Source organism: Gouania willdenowi, chromosome 3, assembly GCF_900634775.1.
Source record: "Gouania willdenowi chromosome 3, fGouWil2.1, whole genome shotgun sequence".
Lineage (NCBI taxonomy): Eukaryota > Metazoa > Chordata > Actinopteri > Blenniiformes > Gobiesocidae > Gouania > Gouania willdenowi.
Genome location: NC_041046.1, coordinates 31,680,727 through 31,692,013, shown reverse-complemented (window position 1 = coordinate 31,692,013; position 11,287 = coordinate 31,680,727). Strand labels below are relative to the sequence as shown.

Here is an 11,287-nt window from a genome sequence, read left to right as displayed (position 1 = left end):
TGACAGAAGAATTGCTGCTAAGGGATCCCCATCCTTTGTTACCGGTCGCCACATGCTGTCATGGATTCATTCTCCTCCTGCACTTATCTAGCATAAACTAGATTTACTGGTTTACTTTTCATTCTTTGAAAATGTGATCTTATTATTTAAGGCACTGTTACTTGATCAGTGTATTCCTATCTGATTTTTTCATTTTTTTCCCTTAGACTTATTGAAAGGCTTTAGCCACACAGAATTTTTTAGTGTAAAAGAACAAATTAGCACAAAAGTGAAATAGATGTAGCCAAGATATTAGGGTTTGGTTAAAGGAAGGCCATACTAGATCCACAAATAGTTCCTTTGTGCTTTATCGGAAGCTCATTGGTCTCTTTTGGTGTAGTCATCTGCAGCCTATCCCAGCCTAGTTCGTGGCGCATCCTCATGTCTTGATTGCTCCAATGCAGCACTATGCACAGTTCCACGATGTTCCCTCACACTCTGTTTTGTAACTGCCTGTACTAAAATGTTGTCAAAAGAATTAATTTAGCATACTAGCACTGGTTAAGGATTAAGGCATACAAAAGCTAATCAAGTAATGTATTCGTTGTGTTGCGTTTGATCAGGATGTTTAAACCTCTCCTTTGGGTAGTTTTACTTCCAACAAGCTGTTTTTGTCTAAAAGGACACAACATTAAAAAAGTTCAACCTGCAGTTCTCTATTTCTGTTGTGGAAGTCTGAGGCAATCATCTCCCTGCACTTCCTTTGCAGCCGCAACATGTTGTGACATTGGAACAGAGCTGTGCATGTATGTTGTACAAGATCTCTCCAGACTGTGGGTCAGCATAATAGTCGTGGTTTTAGACTATTTGGTTCTTAAAAGAAAATCCAACTTTTTTGTTACATTCCAGATGGGAACTGTATGATATAGGGGGGAAAAACATTCAGTTTACATTGTATCGAGAAAAAAACATCTACAATATAGATGTTGAACTTTTTGGGTTCATTTGGCATCAGACCTTTTCAGACATTCCTGAAAGAATAAAATCTCTATAGGGGAGTTTGATCTCAGTGAGGTTCCCATGCTCTTCTCTTTGTTTTCTTGCCAAACTGGGTTTGGCAGACAGTGGTTTCCTAATTGAACTTCTGGTTCACTTGTAGACAAAAGACCCTTCTATAAAAGTAAAAGCGCCTCTACCTTTGAAAGAGTTAAGTCAACACAAAGAGCATTTCCAGGAAGGTACATTGTTATTTCTTCCCTATTCCTCAGATAAAACTCTTAAAAATGTAGTTTTTGATTAAGAAAAAAGTGTACATTCCAGATATTCTGAAACTAATGGTATCACTGATTGACAACTGTGACAGTGCACACATTTATTGTTAACTTTGATTAAAGTTCAAAGTTTAACTTCTTAAAGTTATGACTTGAGAAGTAAAATGATATCAAAATTAAGACTATCAACAGAAAGGTTTAGTGCTACACAGCTTACAGGAATATCACTAAATTGTGCTTGTATATTATATTTAAAATTCAAAGAATTAACAATGTACTTTGGTTTGTAGGAGACACCATGGGAGGCAAACTAAGCAAGAAGAAGAAGGGATATGATGTGAGCGATCCGAAAGACAAGAAAGACGAGACCACAGCAACAACAGCTGGTGCAGAAGAATCTGCTAAAGTGGAAGATGAAGCTCAACCCACAGGAGCTGACTTGATTGCAGAGGCAGGCAAATTAATACAGGAAGTTGCTGTGGCAGCTGTTGCAGCGGTAGCAGAATCTGTAGTGGCTCCAGGTGAGCCCAAGCCTGTGCCTCCAGAGGAAATGGCAATAGAACAAAAACCTGCAGCAGTCGAAGCAGTTTCAGAAACTGAAGAATCAACTGCAGCAGCAGCAGAAGAAGAATGTGGCGTCACAACAGTGGAAACGACTCCAGTTGTTGAAGAAAAATCTGCTGCTGCTGTAGCAGAAGAACCGGTTGTAACATCAATGGAAACAGCTCCAATTGTTGAAACGGCCCCTGAAGCAGCAGCAGTGGAGTTGGTTCCAGTTGTTGAAGCTGAAGAGCAACCAAAAGCAGCAAACGAACCAGTTGTAATGGCACTAGAAACAGCCCCAGTTATTGAAATATCCCCTGCACCAGCAGCAGCAGTAGTTGAATCAGCTCAAGTTGTTGAAGAACCCCTCCCTTCAGTTGAAGATAAAGCCCCTGACGTTGATCAGACAGTTCAAGCATCAGCAGCCATTGAAGATGTTCAGGAAGAGGTTGCTCCAGCCTCAGAGGAACCTGTGCTGCCAATTGAGGCTGTATTAGATCCTCCAGTGGTTCCTGAAGAGGTCCTAATAGAAGAGCCCATTGCAGCTGTTGAATCTGTGCCAGAACAAATGACAGCCCCTGAGGACAAAGAAACAGAGCTTGTTCCTGATAATGCTATTGAGACGGAGGTCATTGCTGCAGTCGCTGAACCTGAGCCAGAGGAAGAATTAGTTCCTGAATCAGTGCAATTTTTGGAGGCAGAGCCTGAGGAAGTACCAGAACCAGAACCAGAGCAAGAAGTAGAAGCAGAGCAGGTAGCAGCAACTGAACTAGAACCTGAACTTAAGCAAACACCAGAGATAGATGAAGAACAATCCCCAGAACCAGAACTTGAGCAGGAGGCAGAACCAGTAAAGCCTGCTGTAGAGGTACAATTAGAAGACTTTAAGCCAGAACCGTTTATAGTCACATCTGACGTTACTGAACCCGAGACTGTGGCTGCAAACCTTTCAGAGGCCCTGGAGACTGCTGCAGAGGAAGACCTTACTGAATTCCAATCATCAAATGTTAAACCTGATACAGCAGAAGCCTCAGAGGAAGCAGCTCAGCAAGAAGCAGCAGAACCCGTCCCTGACATTGTCATCTCAGAATCTGTCTCCACCAATCAAATCACTCCTGAGGAAACAGCAGTTGAAGTTGCTGAGCAAGAGGTGCCTTGCCAGGAGCCTGAGGTGGAAACTAATGGTGACTTGAAGAGCCCCACTGTTACAGAAATAAAAGATGAGGCCGAAGACGATTCACCCATAGCTGTGAATGGGGAATGTGGAGATTCTAGTGATGCTAAAACCACAGATACAGAAGAGTATGTCAATGGGAATGAAAATTCTGAGGAGGAAGTTCCTGCCAAGGATCAGAATGACTTTGAACTGAAAAAGGAGATCAACCTGAGTGGTGGTGTCCAGGAAGTCCCTGACGCAGTTCAAGACATGGTAGAGAGTCTCAACACTGAGGTCACCCAAGCCGTCTGAGAGGAAGATCCTTTCAGAACCAGTGTGAATTTACTTTATTCCCAAATGGTGCAAGTAAGCCTTTAAGGTGTCATAACAGAGTGAGGCTTTCTGAAACGCTGTAACCACTCTGATGTCATTTATGGTAACTCAGGTTAAGGATATTATCTCTTGAGGAACCAAAAAATTAATGCAACCACTTGAAGTTGGACAGTCAGACTAACAGGAAGTGAGATGAAAATCAACAAGGAGACCTTAGTGTGCAGTCTTAGAGCCGATAAGACAGTGAGGTTGGACAGCATGGCAACTGAACAGAACAGCAAATATGATATTAATGAATGAAATAAATGTTTTTGTATGTGAGGCTCATTGACAGGGGTTTTCTTGGGTAAATAATTCATTAATAGTATATTATTTGATCTAGAAGTTCATTTAGCCTTTCTGTTACTACAGTATATTCAGCCACATGACTTACATGTTTTGGTCTTTTTTAAATAATAGTATCTGTGAGAACTGTTCATTTTAAATTGATTGTTCAGAATAGTGAATAAAAAGCGATTGTCATAGTCTACAGTGATCTTCTCCTTTCATGTTCTGAGTGTGTAAGAATGATCTGTTGGTAAATTCATTAGATTATTGTCTCAACTCATCAAAGAGAGATTTCTCTTTACTAGAAGTCTTCAATTCTCCTGGATATTCGATATCTATAGTCATCTCAATCAAACTTTCCATTAAATCTTTACAATGTTTCGAGAAAAACAAAATCTGTGTATGTTTTTTTACATACTTTAACTGAGAAAAGGGTTTGGGTCATCCTGCCACAGCTCTTTCTTCCACCCCATGTTTTATATTACTTTTATTGGTAAAAATAGAAAATGTGTGTTCTGTTTTGGCTTTTGAATTTCTGAAAGGGACCCATAAAAAACGATTTCTTTGGGCAATTCATCTGCCTCTTCTTTAGCCTGAACAATCCTCTCTCAGCTCACATCAGGCTATTGATGTATTTGCGTAACCACTATCTAGGATAAATTGTAGATATATTGTAGATTAACTCAAAGTTGCTGCAGCCACTAAACTTTTTAACCATATAATCCTTCTACTTTGTGCTCATTCACTTGTAAGTGAAGCAGTATTTTCCAACAGAACCCGAAAACTCTGTTAATACCAAACTGCACACTGTCACCCTTTTGCAACTTCAGTTCATATCAGCATGCGTTGGTTTGGCTTAGTTGATTATTTATGATCGCATAGAGCAACGTCCGCAAAGTCACAGGTTGGTAGATACATTTTTTGGCTATTCGTCACAAACCTCCATGTCGTGAATGGACAAACTAAAGGTTTTAAGCAGGTAGAGAAATCACTTGATTTTCTGATCAAGACACGTTGGGGTCTCACTTCAAAATGCTTTTTGCTAAAGCTCCTTGTCACTGCACCGCACTCGGCAAACATTTCACAGATTCATATCCAAGGGGAACTAAATGGGGGCAGGGCAGGAATGCTTTCAGAAAGGTAGAAGAGGAATAGGGGGCAGGGTTGGAGTGTCGCAAGATGAAAGAAAGTGCTCTAAAGCTAGACAGAGGAAATGAAAGCTGCATGTTCTCTTGCTCTTGTTCTTCTTTGCACACATTCCCAGTTTACATCCATTATTTGAGAGTTGGAGCTAAATAGCATATGTGAACAGGTTTTCACACACATTTGAAATCTTCTGAGGAGTCCTTGACACAAAGGTGCTAATGCATATACATTAACAGGAGGGAGTTAAAATATATTTATGTAAACTTGTGAGTGTGTGCAATAGCGTGTTTGTGTGCATGTATGTACGGCAGTAGGGGCTAGCAGGTTATCGTCACCCAAGCTTGAAATAACTCCTGGACGACTGGTCTGAGAGGAGATCTGATGGTGATAACAGAAACCTCCTATAGTAGCAGCTCCATTATGGTTTCAGCTGCATACCAAGCACTCTTCAGTTTCTTAAAAATACTCCACTTATGGGAGGAATGTTGTGAAAGACTGGTGGAATGAAAGAGTGTACATCCAGGAAAGTTTTTCAGGATTTCTTCAAAAGAGGTTTGTCAGAGTAGTTTAAGTTGTTGGGAGTAATATTGTCGTGAGATTGATTTCAAATGTGGGTGCGTGAAAATTTCTTCTGCAGGCTTTTCATGTAACTTTTTGGTATATGGGAAAAAGCCATCAGTTGATTTATTTTGAATGAACTGATATTTGATTTTTGTTGAATGTTGCTTTTAAAAAAACTAAAGGTCAACATGTATAAGACCTTAATATTGAGCAAGTTGGTTTCTATTGTAAACACTATAAATGACTATTGTCTATAGTCATTCTTGGATAAAATAGTTGAAGTGTTGGAGGAACTTTGAGAGCTTGACATCATTATTAAAATAAATGCTAATTGAAAGACTTTGAGTCTCCCGTTTACTTAATTGAGAAAAGCAGACAAAGTCATCTCTATTTACAACTAAAGACTTATCACATCCACTTTTCTTTGGTTGGTTTCTCTTTCTTTCCTCAGTATGTGTGTTAGGGTAGTAGAACAGGGTCCTTGTCCTTTTAGTTGGTGATTTAAACACTGCTTTTAAGTTGCATAGTTGTTAAAGGCCAGCTGCACTGCCTGGTTACCCTGACACTATGTGCTCTATATGCCTGCTCCTGCACAAAGCTCGGACTGTGTTCCACCCTCTTTTTTCACAGTGTGAAGACTCGCCTGCAGGCGCTGATGCCTCTGAAGAGTAATGAGAAAAAGAAAGTGTGAATTGAATCCTGAGGCTGCATTAGGCGGAAATGTGGTTGGCTGTAAACAATCACAGCTAGTATTTTATTTTCATCCAGAATGTTGTAAAAGAAAAATAATTCACAGGCTGAAAATGCTCAGTCCAAGAAGCCTTCATCAAGAACCAAACTATATATATATATATATATATATCCCTTTACCTCTATTCCATGTCTTCTAAGCGCCAACAGAAAGTGATGATCAACTTCAATACCTGTGTATCCTGTAACCAAAGGTCTATCCCTGCTACACAACAATATGGTCACTTATTGCTTATTATCTGTTTAACAGTATTTATTTGTTAGTTTGGCTTTAAAGAGTAACTAAACCCAAAAAAACCTTTTTTTCTGCTGAATACATATGTATTTTGGTATGAAGTAGTGCTGTTGATTGATTCTGGTCCAACTCTCAACATTTTAGTCAGACCATTTCAATTTGGTATATTTTGTTGTAAAATGGGTTGAAACCTAGATATTACGATTGATTTTTGCATCGAGTGTCACGAAAAAGCACTGTTAGCCCCGCCCCTTTTATAAAAACTAGCACCTGTGGGCTCTACAATCAGTGGTGTGTAGGTTGGATTGAGAGAAGAGTGAATAGAGAGGCATACTGAGTAATGAGTAGCTAGTTAGCATAGCATAGATTTTATAGTTTAGACTGAGCGTGTCTTAACTGCTCCAGGAGCTCCGCCCATAATCAAGGCATTTTTTTTAATTTCCCTACTAATGGCAGGTCAGAAGAAAGCAGGTTTTTTTCATATTCTTTAAACAGGATTACATCAGAAGTACGTAACAGATTTTGAACAAAGAAAGACCGTACGCCATGAAAGACCACATAAAATTTTGGAGTGGATCCAGATCAATATACTGATTCTGTTTGAAATGTAAAAAAAATTCCATACGAAATTTTAAAAATTCATATCTTGGTTCGTAATTGACAGATCTTTATGGAATTTAAATCAGTTTTGTCGGGTTGGTTCCTCTGGATTGCGCATTCCATTGTGATTTTCGAAAGTTCTGCGTTGCTCCGTAATAGAAGCGATCCTCTCCTACACAAGCTTCCGTCAGCTGGCTGAGTAGATAATTAGAGTCAGGTGGCCAAATTACAGCAACAGCTGATCACTATTTATTTTTCAAACACGAGGGTGTCGGAGCAGACGTATATCGACAGGAGCAACTAACCCACTTGTCCCTTCTTTTAGTTTTTCTCATTTTATGTGCCAAGACTATCAGCTTACTGGTGTTTTCCCTATTGAAAGGGCTTCGTCCTTTTTCCTCTTCATTTCCTGTAACAGTCGTGCTCTGTGATTAGGCCATACCACGGTGCAGATAATCACATTGTTTCAAACTACCGTGCCTATAAACACAATTATTGTTTCCGTCCCTCAAACAGATTATTCCACAAAATGTGAAGACTCAAAGGGGAGTTTTCCTCCTCTTCTCCACTGGACCTGTACATTTTTTTTTAGCCTCTTTATCACATTTTCTTCTTCTCTTTCTATGCATTCTCTGCCTCATCCTCCCAATCTAAACGCATCCATCTGGACATGGGCACTAATGCTGTCAGGGTATCAGGGCGGCCAGGAGCATATTAGGTGGTATTCAGGATCAATATTGATCTATAGTGTTAGTCTAATGGACGCTGAGAGTACCAGTGATTCCCCTCAGAGCACACACACGCACACACACCAGCTGCAAAGTGCTGCATCAGCAGAGACAGAATGGAAAGCAATTTCTTTGTGTGTGTGTGTGTGTGTGTGTAAATGTGAACATTATATTCTGCGTACACCCTGTACTAAACCATACAACAACCTGTGTTTTCCCATCCAGGCCAATATGTATTTCTCTATAGCGAGCATACCATAGCCTGTTAAGGCCAGAACAAGCTGAACATTCACCAGTAAAACAGTGATTCACTCTGCTGCTATAATGGTTCATCTATGGTGTCAAACCTCAACATATCTCCGAAAAACTGTCGTAACCCTGAATGCTAAAGAAGCAGCTATTGTCAATGTGTTTGTGTGCTTATGTGTTGGCTGTCGTATCAGCAGCTATTCAATGTCACAGCATTAGCTAACTGCACCAGTCGGTAAGCTGAGATGGAGCCCACAGTCTTTCTCCTATTATTAGATAGAACTGGTTCTTTTACAATGGAGGTATTTCTCTTTACAAAGTAAAAGTACAACACCTAATCTTGGTTTTATTAATGTATTTTTATTTACTTATGTATTTTTCATTCATTTATTTAATTTTTGGTGTCCAATGGTTAATCAATACAAACAAATATCACTGCCTGAAACATCTGTCAAATCCACCCAACTGTATACATGCTTTGATTAAAGTGTGACTACGCAACATCTGGTGCTACGCAAAGCTACACGGGTTGCCAGATTATCGTTGGGCAAACACACAGAAACCGACAATCGTGCAATCCATCGTGCACGTTCTTCAGAAAGTCACACAAAATATTACACATCTTACAGGGCCAATATGCAAACTACCATGTTGGAAATCAACATGTTAATGTTTTTCTATTTTACAGGATATTATGGTTAAATATTTAACCGCTCTCCTTCATTTTACTCAAACTGAACAACCTCCAGATTGTGTCTCCATTATGTTGCCATCTTTTGCTTTTGTTTAGTCTGTTTGAACAGTGTCCCAGGTGTAGTGGTCAGCACTTTTACCTCAGAAGCTGCTATACCCACCAGGGTTGGTAACAGGTCGTACAGTATCTACCCTCTGATCCAATCCCTATGAAACATAGAATTTTGTTCAACCATTTATAGGAAAATGAGTAAGGATTAGATGGTTTTGACACAGGTTAGTTTTCCTTACTGACGTTGGAATAGTAGTATTTATCGTTAAGTATACCTGTAGTCCTACAGCTACTGGGGATGCATGCACTGAATGCATTTTTTATAAAAAAGTGTCTATTCATACGGTTGCCGTATGGACCACCCCCAGTGCTATTGGTACGTTTACCAAAGTACACGTACATAACGGGTTAGGGTTCGGTTATAACCCTATATTGCAGCAATTTTTAGGGTTAGGGTTAGGTTTACGTTTAGTCTTCGTCATGTGACCGAAACTACGGATAGAATGTAGGTATATTGATACGGCAACCGTACGGATAGCCACTACCTTTTGTATAATAAAGAAAATTAGACATTTGTGTGTCATTTCTGTGTGCGCAGGTTTGTGTGGATGTGTGTGAGCCAGAGTTAGGGTTGATTATAATTGTAATTGCGTAATTGAAAATTAATTACAATCATGTCGTATTTATAATTGTTATTGTCATTTAAAAAATCTGTTGCTGCCGTAATTGTAATCAAATTTAAATTGACTTTGTAAATGTAATTGCCGTGAAAATTCTATAGATATTGTCAATTACACTTTACCGCAAAACTGGGGAACCATGTTACAGTTCTATGTACAGTTCTACTGTACACATACTGTATGTAGTAACAGTTATTAAAATATGTTTCATATCAAGCTTTCCCACATTTTATCATTTAAGAAATATCAATTGATTAGGAAGTAATCAATAAATAGGAAAGAAATTAAATGATAGATATTTGTATTTAGTGTGTTTTACAGCTGATTTTGGACACGTTATCGTAAGAGATGCTAACAGAAAGCTAACGCAAGAGGAAGGTAATTTTTATCAGGTAATTTATTTAAGGCTCAGTAATTGTGATTAATTGTAATTGAACTTTGGTAATTGAGAACATAATTGTAATTGACTTTCTGGGGATAAAAATAATTGTAATGTAATCATAATTGGAAAAAATGCTAGTAACTCTAATTGTAATTGAATTGTAATTGAACATGGATAATTGAAAATGTGATTGTAATTAAAAAACGTAATTGACCCCAACCCTGCCTGTAGTCCTGCTGCTACTGGGGATGCATGCATTGGAAGTCAATATATTTCCCATTTATGGATTTTTTTTCTTCTAATAAGTAAAATGAGACATTGCTGTGTATGCATGTGCTGTATGTGTGCGTGTGTGAGCACATTATTAGCTTTGGATTAGAAAGAGCAACTTGTATTTTTCTCTGTAATCTAATCTCTAGTCACTTGCCTCCAGGTGTTCAATGCAGCTGTTTTTAGTGCACGTCATTTCTTTAACAGAAAGTCTGTCCCCTTTTTTAGTCTTGTTTAAAATCCACAGAGACTGAGATTATGTGAATGGTTCTAGTGGCACTTAGGCTGCAGCAGAGGATGGTCCACTAGGAAGACCTGACCTTCACGAGGCCTCTGGTGACAGATCCAGCTAAATCAAAGCTGCTGCCAGTTTAAGGCAGTCACTGTACAGTGACTGCATGGCTCCTGGTGAATTATTTATACATGAAATGAAATGACCCCTGGCAGTTGGAAGTCAGCATGAGGGGAGGCAAGGACAAAAATGATGGAATAATAAGGTAAGAGGAGCGAGCAGGCAGACATTCTCACGGATGTCTCATAGAGCATTTGTCCGAGCAATGGAATGACAACAGGAATGGAAGTAGTAGTTAAACAGAGAGAAATGTACCGTACTTAAACTTCTGCTTCCAGGAGGGGCCAGAGGGGCTTCGTATTTCAGGTATTTTCCAACTTGCTGAAGCAGCAACTAGTTTCCAAGTCTGCGTCTGCGTTTTCTTATCTCAAAATGAAGAAATAATTAAATCTAGCTTTTGTTGTTGTATTTTAGATTGAATTCAAGTACAGAGTAAAAGTAAACATTTGGATCAGGTCTGTAGTTCTGTAAAGAAAATTCCATTATGTCATTGATAGGGATGTCCCGATGCAGCTATTTCACTTCCGATACGATATCAATATTGCAGCCTTGCGTGTTGGCAGATACCGATATCGATCTGATACAATATCAGCACAGATCATACATACTTTTAGTATTTATTTTGTAGTGAGAAATGTTAGCAACAGTAGGTATGAAAAAAACGGACCCATTTGTTATTAACCAATTGGTTACATAAATGTTAACCTTCAACATAATATCTACAGTATTCTACAATTGGATAAAAATAATATAATTTATATTGTAGATTTTAAATGCAGTCCGATAAAATGCGATATTTGTTTCCTGGCTGATATCGGACCGTTATCAATATCGGATCGGGACACCCCTAGTCACTGGAGGTCCTCACAGGTCTACTGACAAGCAGACAAGTTGACTCAGGAAAGTTGGACAAATAATAAATACAAATATAAACAGATTTATTTAACAGAAAATAAGACAAACTTGTGTTGGGGTTGGAC

The 11,287-nt window shown here is 38.9% G+C and overlaps 1 protein-coding gene across 1 annotated transcript in view; it reads left to right on the top strand.

Annotated features, from left to right (window-relative positions):
- The window catches only part of LOC114461314 (cytadherence high molecular weight protein 1), a 4,545-nt gene extending 734 nt beyond the window's left edge, over positions 1–3,811 (top strand). The window contains exon 2 of the mRNA XM_028443315.1: positions 1,541–3,811. Coding sequence (XP_028299116.1) covers positions 1,549–3,261 — 1,713 coding nt within the window. The 5' untranslated portion in view covers positions 1,541–1,548 and the 3' untranslated portion in view covers positions 3,262–3,811. The remainder of the gene's footprint in view (positions 1–1,540) is intronic.
- The last annotated feature ends 7,476 nt before the right edge of the window (positions 3,812–11,287 follow it).